The 19,811-nt window shown below is 48.8% G+C and overlaps 1 protein-coding gene across 3 annotated transcripts in view; it reads left to right on the forward strand.

Annotated features, from left to right (window-relative positions):
- The first annotated feature begins 965 nt into the window (after positions 1 to 965).
- SFMBT2 (Scm like with four mbt domains 2) overlaps positions 966 to 19,811 on the forward strand; it is a 149,971-nt gene continuing 131,125 nt past the window's right edge. Inside the window, exons 1-2 of one of the 3 annotated variants that reach the window (XM_072954947.1) lie at positions 966 to 1,075; positions 17,148 to 17,299. In XM_072954947.1, coding sequence (XP_072811048.1) covers positions 17,200 to 17,299 — 100 coding nt within the window. In that variant the 5' untranslated portion in view covers positions 966 to 1,075; positions 17,148 to 17,199. Of the gene's footprint in view, positions 1,076 to 1,395; positions 1,533 to 4,635; positions 5,137 to 17,147; positions 17,300 to 19,811 lie in introns of those variants that run through there. The other 2 variants (XM_072954946.1, XM_031670859.2) reach the window with 2 other exon arrangements.

A 19,811-nucleotide genomic window follows, 5' to 3' on the forward strand; every position in this document is an offset into this window, starting at 1 on the left:
GCCCTTGGGAGCACCCACCCATCTACCGGGAACTCACAAGCTGGAGGAACTCCACGGTCCGCGAGGACGCTCGAGGGTGGCGGGGTGTGGGAGTGTGGGCGGAGCTGCGAACTCGCTGCAGCCTGGGGACCGCGCGGTCCTCTGGACCGGGGCAGAGGCATGGCGAGAGAGGTTGTAGGAAGGCGAAGGACACAGCATAGGGAGACTCTGGGGGGTTTTATTCCCTGTGGCAATAGAGCAAAACCCCTGAGAAAACGTGTCGGTTATCCATTTAGAAATAAATTCTAGGCACTAAGCAGCATCTCCTCGCTCCTCAGTAGTCTTCGGAAGTTCTCGGTCTTGTCTACTCGGGCGTCACCAGCTTTTCCGCACTGGGGACATTACGTTGTCTCTGTCTGGCCATTGCCCAGTCCCAGGGAGCCCCACTTTGCCTTCCTTCCACGTCCCGGGCAAAGTGCCCACCGACCCGAAACGCGGGCGGGAAACCCTGCTCCGCACCCGTCTGCGCTGCCTCTCAGTCCCTCCAGCAGCCACGGAGGGCCACGTTTTTCTCGGGCAGGATTCTTTCCCCGCCCTGCAATAGCCGGCCCAGGCCAGGTGCCCTCTTGGGTCGCCCATGACTGGACATTGCTCCATGACACGCCGTGGCGACCCTGGTACCTGCGTCCTGTCGGGGCCGGACAGATCGCAGCGGCAAGCTCACCCCAACAGGCCCAACTTTATTTCTGACCCCTATGGGCTCGTCTCCCTGGAAAACCTCTCCCCGGCCACCCCCTCCCGCCCCCCGCCCCCGCCCCCGCCCTCCCAAGGGGCCAGGAAATGTTTGAATCTCCATAGACAAGGCGCTATTTACGTGCCGGGGTGGGGCGCAGTGGGCGGGACAAAGGAGAGGACTTAATTTCTCTCGGCTCGGAACCATCCGTCGGCGGATAAATCGCCAAGTTTGTGCGCTTCGTCCGCAGAGGGTTTGTAAACTGACGAAGCGGAAAGTGTCCAGTGAGATGCGGAGTTTGCCCAGATTTCCCTGCCGATGGATTTGCGGAAACGCCTGTGATGGGAACTTTATGCAGATTGTGTATGGAGGGAGCCAAAGGGAGGGAGGGAGGGGAGCGGGGCGGGGAGGGGGCAGTGGGAACGTGAAATGTGCCTGTGTGTGTGTGTGTGTGTGTGTGTGTGTGTGTGTGTGTAAATGGGTAGGGGGGATGTGCCCAGGCGCGGGGGCAGAGGAAGGCGTGCAGAACGTCCCGCAGGCTAATTGGCTTAAGACGTTCTGCAAGCGCTTGGAAAAGGTCGTTGAAGGAGTTCGCTGCACACACACAAAATAATAATCTTAAAAAAGAGTGCCGGGCATGCGCACACAGAGGATGCCATATTGGAATGAGGCTGTAGTGGGAGTCGGAGGACCGGAGCGGGCGTGCGAGGGAGGCGGCGGGCTGGGAGCGAGCGAGGGAGAGCGAGCGGGCGAGGCCGGCGTCCCCCGCGGTGGCGCCAGGGGCCTCGGTCCACGCCGCGAGGAGGACGAACTTCACCAGGTAGGACGCCGCGCCGGCCACTGTCCCCGCGCCCAGCCCGCCCCGCGAGCAGACCTCCGGCCCGCAGGTTGAGTGCGCCGGTCAGCTTTTTTCCAGCTTAGAAGGAAAAAACAAAAACAAAAACAAAAAAAAGAGCTTGAGCCAGCCGAGGGGTGTGGGAGACTGGAAGAGAGGGTGCCTAGGGAGAGGAGCAAAAGAGAGAGGCAGGCGGAGAAAGCGACAGCACTGGAGCAGAGCCCCAAACTCCGCTCTGCGCTCCGGGTTGTCATTTTTGCTCCCTCGTCCCCTTCTCCTTCGTCCCTCGGCTTTGAAAAGCCCGGCCGTGCGAGAGTCCCTGGGTAGTTGCAAAGTATCCTCCCCGGGTGCAGGCTGTCGCCTCCCGCCGCCCCCTTCCTCATTTGTGCGCTCGTTTTAGCGACGCAGCCGCCCTTGTTACCCCGCGCTCCCGCGTCTCCTCGCTGGGGTCTCTTTCTTTCTTCCTTTTTTTTTTTTTTTGGGTGTGTGTGTTCGGGGTGGCGGGGGTTGGGGTGGAGAAAATGGTGGGGTGAGGACTGGAAACCATTAAGGGGATTAAAAATCGGATACGCATTCGGAATCGCCCCCTTGGAAACATTTGCCTGTGTAGCTGAAATGAAATTGCCACTAGTAGTTTCGGAGCGTGCTCCGGCATGGATGGTCTTTTTGTTCTTTTTTTCTTCCTTTTTTTTTTTCGCTTTTGCTTTAAAGTAATATCCTGTCACTTGGGGCTTTCCTATTGTCTACTCTTATGACCTCCTTTCAAAATTACTAATCTGATGTGGCTTTGGAGTATATTTTTTAATTTGTGTGTATGTGTTGGTAAAATCCGCCCCAAAAACCCCCAACTGTAGGAACTGCTAGGTATATTGATTTTTGAACCGGGGCGGCGGGAGGAGATTAGCCGGGGAAGGGGGAGCCTTAGGGTGGGAGGTAGTTGCTTTGCGGTGGCCAGATGCACATCCAGAGCCTCGATCCTTACTCATGTTTTCTTGGAAGCAACTGCGGAGAAGGAGTATTTGGAAGCCGTGCCAGTTTCAATATGGCGGGCTAAGGTGGCTTTTAAAAACTGAAAATAAAGGTTTTGAGGTGGGAAAAAACACAACAGGAGTTGCCATCCTTTAGTTTCAACTCTCTTTGGTTACTCCAGGAGCTGCTTTAGCGAATTAAGTAGGAAAAAATAGAGCGAATGAGCTGTCCTAGTTTTTTCCGTGGCTTGAGTTCTCTTGTCCAGCCCATTGCTAGAGGGGAGAAGGGTGCTGCTGGCCCGGACCAGGGCATCCGAGCACAACTGTTCAGTGTGCCTTTGGATCAGTGTGCATACCTGGGTGTGCAGTTGTAGGGGGGTGTCAAGTCAAAGAGATCCACCCCAAATACGTGTGTGCGTTTGGACCCAGACCCTCCCATGATTTGACATGACAAACTGCTGACACGTGGTGCAAAATACAGGGGGGCAGAGGGAATGATTTATTTCGGATTTCTACGAAACAAGTTCTCTCTGTGTGCTGGATCCAGTGTGGGTAAAGCCCTGTAGGTGGAGCGAGGAGGTGCTTATTGAAAGGACTAACCGACCAGGGTTTCGGATGCAGTCGGGCTGCAAGACGCCCGTGGGGTTTGGGGTTTGCAGGGGGCGCGCTGCTCTTAGCAGTGGGCACCTGGTACAGTTCGCGCCGCTGTGGGGGTGGGGGAAGGTGGGGGGCCGGCGTCCCAGGCGAGGTGGGGGTGGGGTGGGGTGGGTGAAAGTGGAGTGGCGGAAGGGCGGGGGCGTGCGGACCTCCCCTGCAAAGCGTGTAGCGTGGAGGGGAGGAGTTGCTTTTAGAGTTGCGCTCTAGGGAAAGTGGGGGATGGGGAGAGCGTTCGCGGAAGAAAGTGTCTCTTGCTCAGATCGCGGCTGGATCCGAGAGGGGCAGTCTCCGGCAAGCGAGCGAGGGTGTCACCCTGGGGTTTGAGACAGCAGCGAGGTGCCCGGGAAAAGGCTGGCCTTGGGGGCCGGGAAGAGTCTGGGAGTGGAGTTTGAAGGCAAAGTCGGAGCTTGTAAGTGGAGCTCAAGGGAAAGCTAGCACACCGAGGTCCTTTAGCTGGGGACAGGGGTCCCCGACAGGGGTCGCCAGTGGCCAGGATGCGGCTGCCCAGCGGAGGTTGCGCAGCGGTGCCAGTGGGGTGGATCAGGGGGACAAGGGCCACACGGCGTCTGCGAGCCTTCTCCGGGGCCAGGTTTGGACAGGTCCAGGGGACCTTCTCTGGACCCGCGAACTTGATGGCGCGTCCGCCTAGTGCACCAAGACGTTTTCAAATCGTAGGGCTTATAAGATAGCGCTGGCCAAGTCTGTAGTTACCGCAGTAACGCGGCCTCTAGGCATTTGCAGGGGCCTAGAGGGAGGATCGATGGGGTCAGCTCGTCCTCCCACTTAGGTGGACGCCGCGCAGTGGGACGGGCCTGTCCCTCGCGGCTCCCATGGAGGGGGAGGGGTTGAAGGGAAGCGTCACCGGGACTGGAGACCCTGCAGCAGATTTCCCTTCCCACCTGGGTGGGGAGGCTGAAGGACCCGCGACCCTCAGGCTCAGACACATTTGGCTCCCCCAGCTCCCTGGCCGAGCGCGCGGCGCGTCCCCGATGCTGCTGTCGCGCAGATCCTCCGGGGGACAGCTTTCCTGTGGGCTTTGCCGAAGTGGAAACCAGCCTAAGATGGCTCTGTGCTGGTAAATTGCAGTTTCAGCTGGGAACCCCTCCCCTCGTCCTCCTGACGTCGCCGCTGACAAGCGCACAATTCACTCCAGCGCCCCGAAACCTGCGATTTTGCACCGAGCGGTGCCGTGGAAGCAAATATACAACAGATTACAAAGAACATTCCACAGGATTCTTGCAGGGCCTAAGTTTCCCTTCTTGGGGGGAGGAGCGGGAGGAGGGAGGAACCGAGACGAGGCAAGAGCACAGCAGGTCCCCGCCGGGAACCGGGGCTGGGGACTTCTACGCGTAAAAAAAAAAAAAACAGGGAGGTGCCCCGGGGACGTGGAGGGTGGCTGCGGAGGGATCGCCAGCCACTCTTGGGGGCGCTCGCCCTTGAGCACATTCGTCGTGACCAGAGTCCAGACACGACGCCGGAAAGCCTGGGAGGCCGTTTCCAAACTTCTGGCGACCTGCTTGCAGTTTCGCTTTCGGAATTTTCGGGATCTTTGGGTTCAGAGAGTTTGGTGGGATTCCGGGAAGGGCAGGGCGCCAGCGTCTGGCCACGCGGATCCTCTGTCCTTTCGGTGCAGTAGTCAGACTTCTCAGCCACCCGGGCGTCCCCTGCGTTGCCTCCCTGGACCCCGCGCGCGGGCGCGTTCCGGGGTCTGGGGCTCCCGGTCCCGCGCGCGGCCCCGGCTCCGGAGAGCCTCGTCCCCGCGCCGCGTTTTGTTGGCTCCAGCGGCGCAGCCGCGGCGGATCCGAGCCCACTGGTGGGAAACCGCCTTCGACGCGGGCAGACCCTGCCCGAATCCGCATCCATCGCCGCTGCCCTCCGCTCTCCCTCGCCCCTCCAGCCCTGCACTGTAGCCGAGGGACCTGGGGGAGCGACTGGCGCGTCTGCACCGAGCCGGGTTTCACCAGGTCGGAGAAAAAGCGAAAACAGGCTGAAATTCGGCCCTATTTTCTGGGAGGCGGTTGGGGGTGGGGAGGGTGATGGAGCGGGTGAAGAAGGGGTGGGGGGGGGAGAGGCCTTAGTGTTCCGAAGGAATTGCTGGCTGGGCAATCCTCTGAGATAGGAGATCTGCTACTTTCTCCCTGCGAGGCATTACATTTGCACACACTCTGCTTCCTCCCTTCCATGAACAAGTTCTGTCTCAGATTTTTACCTTAGCTCGCTGCTGGGGCCCAGCCGCCTGCCTGGCGGGGGTGGGGGGTGTTGGGGTGTTACACCCATGGGCACCAGAACCCTCCCGTCCTCTGCCCAAGCTGTGCTCAGCACCCATTCTCGGGCCAGTGTAACCACTGCCCAGGGGCAGGGTGATTCAGCAGCCCTTGTCCTAGGAAAGAGTGCCACCAGCCACTCTGTTTTGACGTGTGATGTTCTAGACGTGCCAGCTGAAACCTGCAGGGGTGACAAGGGAGCATTTCCCAGTTGGATACCCCCACTTTGAACCTAAAACAGGCCGTCCCGTGGGGGCATGAATTTTTACTAATGATAGGAGTCATTGATGGGAAGGCGTGTCTCCTCTTCGTGTTTTCTTGCTGAAATTACGGACTAATTTTGTTTGAAACCTTGCTACATATAAATAACTAGCTTCATGATTCTTGACTTAAAAAAAAAAAGAAAGAAAAACCAGAAGCAGAAGGAGGTCCTGAAGAGAGGAGAGAGCCTTGGTCATCTCGTCCTTTTTCTTTCTATAGTGAGACCTCCCTTGGCTGTCCCGGGAGTGCTGGCCGTTCATCAGATCCCATTTCTGCCCCCTCTAGCTGAGGTGGCATTTCTCACCTTTCTCTCGATGCCATCGTCCCCAAAGGATTTAACAAATCTGAGCAGAAATGCCGATGATGGAAACATTGCTTCCTTTGAATTGCTTTTGGGATCCAAGAAGCACATGCAGTGAAAATGCAGACTGCCTGGCCTGTGCTGTAACCTAAGTGGTTTTGTAAGGATTTCAAAGTAAAATAGCTTTTTTTCCCCTTTAACTAATTTGAACAAAAAGCGTCTGCTGTGGATTTTGAATTACTTCCAGTCCTAGTGTTAGGTAACATTTCTTTCTTAGAATTTCCCTCCTTGGAGCTTGCGGAGTTTACCTCACAGTGTGATGGGCGTAAAGAACTTAGAAGAGCTTCTTGTCTCCCAAAGACACATTCTGTGGGTTTTTTTTTTTTCCTGACTGTTCTAACATCTGCATTGTCCTGGTAACAACTTTACTGTTCCCATCCTGCAAGTAAGCAGAAGGAATCAGGGAAATCATACGTGCCACGACAAACTGAGCTGTGCATTTGTGGTGGTGGGCCGTGGTCTGACAGCACTGTTCGGTGAGGACGCTCTCTATGGAAGAAGTGCTTAGGACTGGAGTCTCACCCAAAGATCGCCGTGGTACTCTTTGGGGGAAAAAATATCGGTGATTCAGCACATCTGTGCAGACATGACCACGTGATTCATCCGTCTTTCGAACTTAGGTCTGGAAAGTGTAGTGAAACCATTATGGGCCTTCGTTACAGGTGATGTCCGTGCAAGCACGTCACTGTGCAGAAGTAACATGTACTTATTGCGTGATAGAGGTGCCATGTGGTGCCAGGATTTCCTCTGTGCTCTGAGACAGGTGAGGCGGAGGAAGATTGAGGCACACAAACGTAGCCTTCACGTACAATCCCAGTGAAGGCAGGGCCTGGCCTAGGTCAGTGGATCTTTGAATATAGGCCAGAAGGAAAAACCTGATTTGAGTTTGCTCCAATAATTCCTCGGACTAGCAGGGGCCATTCCGGTCGGCCCCTGTATCCTGCCTTCCCGGGCAGGGTGAGTGCTTGGACGTCATTCAGTTATGTTCATAGTGTGGGTGGTGACCGCAGCCTCCAGGTGGTGGTGGAGGGATCAGCCCTGACCCTCCGTTCTCCACTCCTGCCCTTTTTGTTGGGCCACTGGGCTGGACTCCCTTTCTTTGTGAGCCAGAAAATGTCCTGGGACAGTTCCTACGAAACATGATCTGGTTGGCGAAGCCAAGTGTTGGCTGTTTGGAAGTCAGTGTAAACAAGATGTTTCTAGACAGGACGGTGTATTTTAAGTACAGGACGATATTCAACCTAGAGCTTGCAGTCTAAGGGGGAATGTTACACGATTCGTATAAAGTGACCAAATAAACTTTTTAAGAATTGGTTTTGTGTGGTCAGTACAGCAGTGTTCTGATGGAGAGAGACCACCGTTACCCTCCGCATCTGATGGGCTGGTAGAGAATTTTAAAACAGGGTAATGCGTCACCAGACATCGGTAGTGAGGATCCCTTGTGTTACTGGATGAAATGATATTCACGACTCAAAAAGTTTTACTTCCGTGTCACTTTGGTTTCTATTCTTACGATCAGGTAGATGTCTTTGGCACTGATTGGAGGAAAGAATCCATTGTGCTTTTGGTTTCGTTCTTTTTGATTTTCTTTAAAACACAAGTGACACCTTTTGGTAGATACCTTGCTTGTGGTAAAAGCATTTGGTGAACCCTGCAGGGCTGGGCAAACACTGTTAGCAGTTGTGACTACAGAAGAGAGATGTGGCGGGACCGGAAGATGGGACAGATTTTTATTCTGTGATATTCACCCCCCCCTTTCAGTTTTATTGGCTGAGAAAAAGACACCTTATAAGGTTGTTTAAGCGTGCTTTCTCTACTTTCTCCTAAATTTGGAAAGTTGTTGTTTTTTGCCATTTCAGTCAAAAGTGAAGTATGAGCTGCTTCACTTTAAGGTATAATACAAGCACCTGAAATTCCAAGTGCAAGTTCCTACAGAGTGTCATTTAAAATATAATTTAGTGGGGGAGGGTATAGCTCAGTGGTAGAGCGCATGCTTAGCATGTAGGAAGTCCTGGGTTCGATCCCCAGTACCTCTGTTTAAAAAAATTAAATAAAAAGTAAATAAAATATAATTTACATGGATACTCATTTAAAAAGTGCACATGTGGATCTGTAGGTCCAGGGATTAATGATGAAAGGACTGGGGGATTACTCTGATTTGGAATTCTCTGTTTACTCTGAATAACATTAAAAAGAAAAATAGTCGCTACTTAGGGAAACATCTGTTGGCAGCCTCTCTTCTAATTCTTGGTGTTTCTGTCTCCCCTGTTTTATGGGCATGTCGTCTCCATTTTGCAAATGGGGAGACTGAAGCTTTACAGAGTCTGAATAAGTTGCTAGCAGATTAGAGCCAGAGAAAGCATGAGTATTTGAATCCTTGCCTTAGGTTGTCTTGAAACTGTGTATGTTGATTATCGACTGTGTGTGAGACACTCAAGTGTGTGAGTTTATTTAATCTCTACAGGTGGCTGCTGTCATCTTTTATTTTCTCGATAATTTATGCAGTCTTTGGGGAGGTTTACAGGGTCACACAAACAGGTTTTTAAAAAATTGTTTTTATTTTTTAATTATTTCATTGAAACAGAGTAAGACTAGAGCATTTTCATTCTGCATTTAGTTCAGATGGTTGTGGGAGAACAGCGCTTCGGTCGCTGTTTTTTAATTTCGAAGTGGACATGTTCTGTGTTCCTGGTTCAGGATAGCATGCTGTCAGCTGTCATGTGAACTGGCCATTAAAGCTTTGGGAAGTGTTGCATTTCTGAAATTTCATCTCGTTTTAAAAATCAACTGGTTTTCATGTAAATCAGTTTTTCACCCTGCTCCGCTCTGAAAGATGCTACCCGGCTAATGAGGGTTAGAATAAGTTTAAAAAATTCTCGAGTTTTGGAAGTAGTGGTGGAGGAAGTCAGGAAGACAGCGTGGAAAGCTGGGGAAGGAGGCGAGAGTTTTCCCTTCTGAGGAGCGCTGGTTCCTCGTGAGCACAGTCTCCTAGGTTCTGCCGAAGGTGTTTGTCTTTTATTGGATTATTTTCTTCTCCGGTAGGAAACTGAAGACAAAGTCCCAGAGTGGTTCTCCCTGTGAGGTGGAGGGGAGCCCTGCCTCTCTTTGCACCCCTGGGTCATCGCTCCTTGTAGGCTCCTCCTGGGATGAGCTGACCTCAGGCGTGAAGCTGGCAACTCAAAGCCAGTTCCACCTGCCCGTGTGAATGGGTCTGGATTGCACTTCCTGTAGTGCACGGGAGAGAGAGCCAAGTTCTGCCAACTCCAAGCAGCTGAATTTTCATAGAAATTGGCTTTTGGCATTATTTTAGAAAGTGCCCTAAATGCAGCATAAATAAAGTACAGTCTGATGGTGAGAGTGAGCCAGTCTTGGGAATTCAGAAAGCCTCGTTCTGGTTCAGAGCTTTCTCTGTGACCTTGGCCACGTCCCTTGCTTTTCATCTTCCCCCTCCCGTGTGGAACTTTTTTCCTCTGATGAGTGGCAGGAGAGAATTCCTGCTAGACCCAAATGTATTTTGCAAACTTGCTTTCAAAGGTAAAAGACATGTTTGCTTTTTCAGCTTTGGGACAAAGATGCTATCTTTTTGTTAGAGGGAAAAAAAAAAATCTCCCTGACTTTATAAAGGTACATACTTAACAAGAGCCAAGGAAGCATTTTTCTCTTCTTTTCCCCTCATCTTCACATTGGAAAAGGTGTTTCCTTCCTGGTGGTTTTTTAAAAAAAATGTTATAGACTATATTGTAGTAGTCATTCTGTCTATGTATTAAGCAAAAACGCTCACTGGGTGTGCAGTCGGAGGCGGCCTGTCGTTTGATAGGAGGGTTGCCAATTAGTGCCGGGTTGAGTTCTTCAAGTGAAAAAGACAAGAGATTCAGACTCAGACGTAGAAAACAAGCTTAGGGTTACCAAAGGGGAAAAGGGCGGGGAGGGATAAATTACGAGTTTGGGATTATATACACTACTGTATGTAAAATAGATAAACAACAAGGACCTACAGGTATCTTGTAATAACCTGTAATGAAAAAGAGTGTGAAAAGGAATATATATGTTTCACTGAATTACCGTGCTGTCCAGCGGAAACTAACACCATTGTGAATCAATGAAAAAAAAAGAGATTAATAAGAGATTGTTCCAAACAGCCTTCCGGTTGGTGCTCTGAAAGGGACGCACTGCTTCCAAGCATGGTGGAGAGCTTGGAGAAATGTGCCATTAAGATAGTGACAGAAAAAGGGGGATGGAGAGGAAGTCACACTGGCCAAATTTTGGTTGGATGACTCCAGTGTTTGCATTCATTTCTGTAGGAAAGACACTGGGTTTGCCTTTCTAAGGGCAGCCTTGGAGAGGAAGTGCGCAGGGAGGAGGATGTGGGTTTATCTGGAGATGGTGAGCCTGTGCACGTGTGAACGGGAGGACAGAGGTCTGGAAGACGATGATAAGGAGTCCAGAGGGCACGTGTTTACCGTTCCAGGCATCCCACTTGTTTTGTTAATGAGCGTCACGCTTGGTATTAACTCACGATGTTAAACTTGATTTGCTGCTAACCATAGCTGCTCTTCCTAACGTGGGGTCCTTTGTTTGTAAACACACAGACGACAGATGTCCAGTCGCTACTCCAACCTCTGGCTCTTGGTTGCGGGCCACTGGTTGGACCATGTTTTGCTCATTTTGCCCAGATCGATTTGCTGAGATTGCCACCGACGCGCCAGCATGATGCTGGTCCTTGGAGGCTGCAGGCCTCATCCGGCACGTTTTGTCTTGGATCACCTTATTTTCAGTTCTCAGCCTTAATTTTCCATATGGCCCGATTACATAGAGGCTTTTCAAGCCCCGGAGGGTAAAAAGATGTGTGTCAGAGAGACTTACATCCCAGTTTTTAAAATTTTTTTTGGGTGTGTGTGTTTTGTGGGGAGTGATTTTTCAGATATTTCTCCAGTGGCAGGTGACAAGGAGAGGGCTTTCCTAGCTGAGCAAGGGACTAGGAGGAGGCCAAAAGCCAGGCCCAGAGTCTTCTGGGAAGCGTTAGCCTCACTGTGTTAACAAAGCGGAAAAGAAAGTGACACAGGACGCAGCCGGAGCTTCACGTTGAGGCTGACAGTTTCCAAGGTCCTTCAGGGTCTCATGCCGGTGGATCGAACCCCTGCCAGGTGTGCTTCCCTGATCTCAGGTAGGGAGATGTGGACAGTTGGATGCCATCATTTTAAGAAAAGCTGATGGCTGTGGAGCAGCTCATTTTTCCCTGCTCCCCCTCTCAGTCCCCCAGTGGTTCATAGCCAGCTCTTGAGTGAAACTTCCCAGCCCTGGTTCCCTGTGCTCTGCTCTGCTGGAGACAGGAGAATGGCTCCAAGTGGAGCAGGAGAGAGTGGCTGGCACCTTGAACGTTGGCCCTTGTCATTCATTGTCTTTAAAACTTTACCTTAAACCTGCTTTATTCCTCCCAGCCAGCTGCAAAATGCACGCCACCCACCCTCTCCCCCTTTGCCTCCCTGTGCTGCGCACTGGAGTGGCTTTGGGCAGTGCATCCGATTAAGTCTTTGAGTAGCCAGCCCAGCATTTAGGACCTGACCCACCTCTTTTATGAAAGCTTTTGGAATCCAGCTTAGACCGTGTTGAATATTTCCTTCTTCTGAGCCTCAATTCCAATACTGTATTGTTCTCTCCTGCCGCATACGCCTTTAACCAGGGAAGTCCGTGAGAACGCAGATTTCTTGACATGTTTGAGTGGGAGGGGAGACTTCAGGACGCTTCTAGAACATCCTAGTGTTTTGCAGATGAGAACAGTGTTGTTTGTGGTGAAAAGACCAAGAGTACATTCTGCTAAGTGGTGGTTACGTGTCAGTGGAAAACCAGCCCTTCTGCAGTCCTCTGCTGGGGTCGTTACATTTCCCTTTCTCTTTGCAACCACAGTCAGTGGGGGTGTTTTTTTTTTTTTAATTGACTTTGCATAATGATTGGCAGTTGGATGGACCCCACTAGAGTAAACTTTCTTTCTGCATCTAAGTGATGTAATTCATACGATTTGATGCTTGCCTAGTTCTATGGATCTGTATCCGGGGCTTAAAGTCAACACCTGGAATGCTCTTCAGTTGGTTCACGAATCCCCAGCTCGATGGCAGGCTGGGGAGACTCTTAGCTGCATTCTTCAGCGATGGGCTTGTGGAGTCCAGATCAGAGTCGAATCGGTACTTCTCATGGTCGGTGTCTTAGCTGGTGGCGGGATGACTGTGTGGCATCTCGGAAGCATCTCCGTTGTGCACCTGTCCTGCTTGAAGTCATCCATTCATAAAGTCCCCTCAGAAGACTGGGCGCTGATGGTTAGACCTTGTCTACGCACGTCTAGCTTGCAGAGGGGTCCCTTGTAAGATTTCTTTACTTCTTGAGTTCTTGTGACTGTTCATACAGCACATGGGCTACTTTACCAAAAATGACTCGTGTGCGCAGGTGTGTCGTGTGAGACACAGATCTCCTGGATGCAGAATATGAGGTTCCTTAGCTTTGTTACAAGCTTGGATTGAGGCTCTAATTCATTCCTCTGAATATTTGTAGGTGACAGGGAAAGCCTGTGTTTGGAGTTTGTCCAAGGTGTTAGCACCAAATGTCTGTGCTAATTCTAAACGTGGTGCCTCTTTGCTGAGACTCTGTGACCAGGCTCTTCTGTTTCAAATATTTCACAGTCGTATGCTGACCTAAGGATGGTGTTTACTTTTGTGGCTTGGAAGTAAGTTTCTGGTCTAAGTGACCCTATGTGGCTACCTTCTTGATGCAAAGACTGATTGTATAGTAGGTTTAATTGGGTATTTCAAAGCCTCATCTTTTTTTTTTAAGTTTTTTTGGGGGAGGAAGTAACTAGGTTTCTTTCTTTCTTTTATTTATAATGGAGGTACTGGGGATCGAACCCAGGGTCTCATGCATGCTAAGCATACACTCTACCACTGAGCTGCACCCTCCCCCTCTTCTTGATGGTAAGTAAGTAATTTGTAGGTAACGCGTTAATAAGTAAGTGAACTTTCAGCATGGGGAGGCTAGTCTGCAATTTGATGCAGTTTTGTCTTCTCTTGAGCGAAGTAACCTGGGGGTCTGTTACTTTTCTTTGCCTGGTTTTACCCTCAAGGAGGGCACTTGCTGTTTGATGGGAAGGCTAAGAGGGGACAGTCAGACCCTGTATTAGCAGACGCAATGCAAGCCCTGGTGTTTGCGGAGGTGTGACCCGAGTCTGAAAGATGAGCATTTCCGATGCCGGGGCAGCCGTTCGTGTCAGCTTTCCATCTACTTAGAGCGAAAACAGACGAAGCCTGGTTGAAAAGTGGCCGGTAGATCGCGGTCCTGATCAGGGAGAATCAAGCTCTGGGCGGACGGCGGATGACAAATGGCAAAATCCCGTGAGCTCCTGCCCCAAAGAACCAGTTCATCTCCCTTGGCGATGGAATCACGCGGGACCTGTCTCTTAGAAAGGCCGAGTGTTGGCCAGTAGGCGTGGGCATGCCTTGTTAGCACAGCGATCTGGGTGACTCGGTGACTCGGCCACATGCACAGAAGGAACCTTCCCTTGATAACCGCGCCCGGGCGCTTAACACCGCATTTCATCTTCAAAGCCATTTACAAACTTAGTCCTTGCAAATGCTCCTGTGACCCAGCCTGATGTTTGCCTGTGGATTCTTAAGGAGATGGAAGCAGAGGTTTTCCAGAGATGAAGTTTTGGGCCAAAAATGTGATTGTGGACCTTTCAGAATCCTCTGAGGTTTTCCATTTTGATGGAAATATTTTGAAAAGTCTTCGCTGAGACTCGGGTGTCCTGCGCTCATTTTGAAATTCCTGGGGTGTGAACGGAGGCCGTTTCCTCTGTGATTTAGAGATGCTGGATTTCCGAGGGCAGCTAGAGCATGTCTGGAATCTCATAAGCTTTTAGTTTCGGCCTTCGCTTTTGATTTTCAGCCTGGAGAATCGTCTCTCTTCTGAGTCACGTGAAAAACAACAATGCAGACCTCTCTCCCGTTTCAGAGTAGCAAGCTTGAAAATATACTAAGTATATTAAGAGGTAGTAAAATTGCCCGTTTCTTGAACTATTTTTAGGGCAGATCACCTTTAAAAGGGCTGGATAATTGGGCAGCTTTAGAAGAAGTTCAATATTTCTTTTATCCCATTTGCAGTAACGCTCACTGGAGTGAGTCCTAGGTTTGCCCCTGTGGGCTTCGCCTTGCGATAAACGGAGGTAAGAATGATTTCTAGTGCTAAGGTGGCTTCATTAACACGATATGAAGGCAGGAGAGGGTTCGAGGATCAAGGGGTACAAACCACTGTGGATAAAACTAAGCTACAGGGAGGTTTTCGGCAACATTGCCAGTGTTTTATAGGAACTTTGAATGGAGTGTCATCTATAAAAATAGTGACTATGTTGTGCACCTGAAACTGATATTATAAATCAACTGTACTTCAGTGAATAATAAATTAAAATTAATTAAAACTGAGACCCTCCCTCAGTCAACAGCAGCTACATTTTAAGGGCTCGGTGGCCGTGTGTGATCACCGTATTGGGCTTTGCAGGGATAGAAAGTTCAGTTAGACCTTGCTGGTCTAGAGATAATTTAAAATAGATAAAAAGCCCCCAATAGTTTCTGACTAATTTTAGAACAGTGTCCAGTGACTGTCCCCTACCCACCCACCCACTTCCTTCCTAACAAGGCTTTGCTTAATTACCTATGTTCCTGGAATACTCCCCAAGTGATAGGAGGAGGCAGGTGGAGGGGTGAGTGTGTATTGTATTAAATTTGGCTCAAATCAATGGGCAATCTGAATGCGAAAAATAGACAGCACTTTAAAAAACCCTGGTTGAGTCGTAGAGTGTTAGATTTGAAGAGGACCATTGATTGCATCAAGTCAAGCCTTCTTACTTGACTTCTGCCTTCAGCATCTTTAGAGACAGGAGGAGCCACTTGGAGTAGAATTAACTTTACAGAAGATCACAAAGTGTATTGTCAGAAACAGGAAGTTACCCTTGAAAATCCCAGCCTTCTGAACTTGTCTTTGGAAAAAGGATGTTTTCATTAAAAGACACTTTCACCTTTGGTCTCGAAACCATATATATTTTAAGAATCAAAAGGAAATAGACTTTGAAAAGTAGCCTTTTGGGGCGGAGGAGGTGGTTAGGGTGTTGTAGTTTAAAATCCTGTTTTTATTTCCCAAATCTGTAGATCAGTTGTCGCCTGTAAGATCTGCTGCTTAAATTCACTGGAAGTAGATTTCTGTGAAATAGTTTGTCATTCTCATGTATCACATACTTTCTCTCCAAATTATTTATTTCCATCGGCACCGCATAGGTTCCGTTGGTTGCCGCGAGCTGGCTGTGGAAAGGGAGGTGGTTTATTCCAGGACCGTGAGGACATCCTGGGAGAAGACGGCGGTTTGTTGATCCTGGGAGGTTCTCGGGTTGTTGTCACCACGTTCTGTGGTGGGTCATACCTTTCAGTCGTAAACTGCTTGCTTTCTTCTGTGCCCCGCTGCCTTAATTCAGACCACAAGCACGTTCCTGCTTTTAGTCTGTTTCTGTTCAGTCTTCCCCATCTGTCTGTCTGTCTGTCTGTCTGGCACTCCCAGGATTCTGAGCTGGGGTGTCCAGGCTCCTAGCCCCATCACTAGCCGCCTGCGTACCTGGTAGGTTTCCAGCCTCTTCTTGGAGCAGGAGTTTTCAGCCTTTTTTTTTTTTTTCCTGCTGTTGCACAAGTAACTAACACACTTTTGTGAACCTCTTAGTTTTTGACAAATTTCGTTGTAAAAATTCACAGTATTTTCCAGGAAAGTCAACCGAATAGCGCCAAAAGTGGTGTGTGTGTGTGTGCCTGTGTGTGTGTTAAGAAAGGTGTAGTTAAAAAAAAAAAGAAAATACTCAAAGTGAAGGCAAGGAGTATTCAGCATACCTCTTACCCAGTCTCAGTGCTTGCATGTGTTCATCACACAGGGTCAGTGAAATCAGATATTTAGAAAAAATAAATACTCAAAAATACCGATTCATAATAGCACAACACGAACGAACCCAAATGTCTATTATTAAAAGAAGGGATTAATAGTTTCTGATACATGCTTACAAGCCTTCCAACAGATTGAATGAATGGCATATTCAAACCTATGAACGGAATGAATGGCACATTCATATCAGAAAAGACATGTAGCTCTATAGAACAGTCCTGAGAGCAAAGGAGACAGGCATTAAAGTGTATACAGGGATTAACACAGCATCGTAAACCAACACTAACCAAACAAAAAAATTGTTAAAAAAAAAAAGAAAGGCGTAGTATTCTTAAAAAGTACCTTCCTGTATGTGAATGATGCAGGATTCCATTTATAGGGAAAGATACACTATCCTTTCTCTTCTTCGTTGATCCTTGCCTCTTTGCTGATTGAAGAGCGAGTGCTGAGTGAATGGGAGATGGAGAGCCCGCAGGTGGCTGTGTCTGAGTGAGTGGCTGACCCTGAGTTGTGACTGCGCCAGGTGTTTCATGGGCTGTGATGGATGTGAACTGGATTGTAGGACTTTGAGAGAATCAGCTGCCACTCACCTGTTCCCCCCCCCCCCCCCGAGCCCTGTCGGAGTTAACAAGCTATGTTAGGACAGGGCAAGTCCAGTTGGTCAAAAAACACATCACATGCAAGCGCTGATGCTTAAACTGGCTTTGGTAACGAATCATCTTTGAGACACCAGCTGTCTTATGTGTGTCGGGGGCTGCTGGAGGGGGTGGGGGGTGCGGATTCCTGCCTCACTGCATCCAGCGAGAGGAGGAAGTGGCTGGGAAACAGCTGAGTGGTGCAGTGTCCTGCCAGTGCTGCCGAGGTGGCTTGGGAATTGAAATGTAGATTCTCCTTATTGGAGATAAGTGGTGACGGTGATCTGTGGAAAGTGGGTGGTTTTGCTGTGCTGTGACCTTGGTGTTGACCTCGTGTGCCTATGCACACTTTAACCTTCCTTCCTTGTGTTTTTTGTTACCTGCATGTTGTCGTGAAATGGCAGCAGCTCTGAGGGGACCCCGTTTGGGGAGAGTTTAAAAATGGGTGCACTCGAGTCAAGTGCTCTGATTTCTGTTCTGTTGTTGGTTGCCTTTAGGTAGCTCTTCCCGCAGGATGAATTAAGAGAAGAGGACCCTTACCCATTAAGGATGGAGAGCAGCGTGTCAGTTTCCAGTATGCAAGACCCTTCGTCCTCACCCTTGGAGAAACACCAGAGCTCAGCGGATCATAATGGGGATCTTGATTCAGGTGCGATTTTGTTTTCTGCACCCATTTGGCCTTTTGATGCGTCGAACAATAGCTTCCTGAAAACATTCAGAAAACACTGGGGCAGCGTTGCAGACCTCACATCCTGCCTGTTCCTGGGATTTGCAGTCCTATTAATAAGCATTAGCGGCTTGGAAGTTGTGCAAAGTTTGGTTCCAAGTACTAGGCAAAGCAGGTGGGGTTATAGTAAAGTGACAGGTCTCTTCAAAATCTCAGTGACTTAACACAACAAATGCTTATAAATCGTTCACACTATTTCAGCTGAGTCATAGGATGCTCTGTTGCATGAGTCACCCACATTTTCTAATAGGGCCACCACCTCCTCGTGATGCTTCAAGGTCTGTCCTTATAGGGGGTAAGCAGGTCTGGGGGATCTTGAATCAGCAGGTGGACCCTGCAGCTCAGAAGAGACTTCTGCTCAGAACCTCTTGATGAGAACCGGCCGTGTGTTTCTGCTACTGCAAGGGAGGTGGGGAAATAGAATTCTCTCCCGTGTACCCAGATGCCCTTTCCCAAGACCCTTTCGAAAACTTGGAGCTCATCTTTCAGAAAAGTGTGTAACATGGAAGATATTGCAGGAACATGAATTGACCCTGAAGTTTTTCTCCTTTGAGGAAATCTCAAACAAAGCAAAACCAGTCCTTGATTGAATTTTATCTTTAATTCATAATATTTATCTTTAATTCATGATATTTATACCATGAATGTATAAATACATCTTTTTCTAACTACTTAAGTGATAGAGTTTATTAAGAAAAATTTTTTTTTAATGGAGGTACTCGGGTTTGAACCCAGGACCTCGTGCATGCTAAGCATGCGTTCTACCACTGAGCTATACCCTCCCTGCAAAGAATTTATTTTAAAAAGATAATTTCTTTTAAAAAAGGATTTCACAATTTACATAACAGCAAATTTTATAAGGACAGCTCAGCTCTCTGAATCCTAAATGTTTGCTCTGGTGAATTCATGTGAAAAAGTGATCTTTTACTCAGTGGGAGATTTGACCTTTGTCCAAAAGTTACAAGATATATCTTTGCATTTTGGTGAGACCAGGTAATGACAGAAATACAGATTGCCTGATAACCATAGAATTTATTAGATTAAGTTTCTCGAATAATACCCAGATCTGGAATTAACTTTTTATTTGGAAAACCCTGAAATAATTGCCTCACTGTGTTGAAAGGTGCTCGTATCTGTTTCGAAATTGGCTCCGTTCGCCCCCTTTCTGGTTTTCTGCACATCAAAGTAGAAGTGGGAAAACTTCTCCTCAAATTGGAACTGAGCCTTTGTCTCCCAATGGAAACGTGGAAATTCTTTTTCTGAGAGAGCGTAGTCTCATAGCTGAAGGCCAACAGCTGAGGTTGGCCAGTCCTTTCTGAGTTTCATTCCTCCCGCGTGTCTGAGACATTCCCAGTGGAACCGTTCTCTAAACCTTGTGATACTATGAACTGACTGTCAGCAGCTCAGATAACAAAGATTTGATGTCTTCTTCCTTTCTTTCCCCTTAAAAATAATTAATTCTGCTTTTATTTAAGTGCCTGTATGTCTTTAAAAAAAAGTCTTACGTTTGTGACGTGATCTTATTTTCCCGCTTTCGGAGCCCCTGAGCGTCTGTCGTATTTTTTCCTACACGCATCTGACACCTGTTACTGCGTTACTGTCAGTGTGTGTTTTCAGAGCTGTTTAAAAGGCAGCTGTGTGTTGGGTTTTCATTTTGAGGCGGCTGCAGTATAACTCTCTAGCCTAGGTTCTGAACTCCTTCACAATTAGATGGTGTCGGGGATGCTGTTTGGACTGGCTTTTCTTTGGGGGGATTCCACAAGCGAGGACCTAAGAGCACCAGGTTCCTCACGTCCCCAGCCGGGGTTTGTGTGCGGGGCCCAAAGCCTGCCTGTGTGCTTGCTTCATGGTTGGTTCCTGCTCTTGCGTGGGGACGCTGCCTGCATCACCCCAGAATGTTAAGACCTGTAAGAGAAATAGTAGTTCTGAGTACCTCTAAATTATCCTAACATTTTTGGGGAACAACCTAAATGTTCACAGACAGATGATTGGATAAAGAAGATGTGGCACGCACACACACACACACACTCAAACACACCACAATGGAATACTACTCAGCCATAAAAAATGAAATAATGCCATTTGCAGCAACATGGTTGGACCTGGAGAATGTCATCCTAAGTGAAGTAACTCAGACAGAGAAAGAAAAATACCATATGAGATCGCTTACATGTGGAATATAAAAAAAGAGACAAATGAGCTTATTTACAAAACAGAGACAGACTCACAGACACAGGAAGCAAATTTATGGTTACCAAGAGGGGAAAGGGAGGAGGGGGAGGGCTACATTGGGAGTTTGGGGTTTGCAGATACACACTACTATATACAAAATAGATAAACAGCAAGGTCCTCCTGGACAGTACAGGAACTAGATTCAATACCTTGTAATAACCTGTGATGAAAAAGAATATGAGAAAGATTATGTATCTTGAAT

Source organism: Vicugna pacos, chromosome 35 (assembly GCF_048564905.1).
Source record: "Vicugna pacos chromosome 35, VicPac4, whole genome shotgun sequence".
NCBI lineage: Eukaryota > Metazoa > Chordata > Mammalia > Artiodactyla > Camelidae > Vicugna > Vicugna pacos.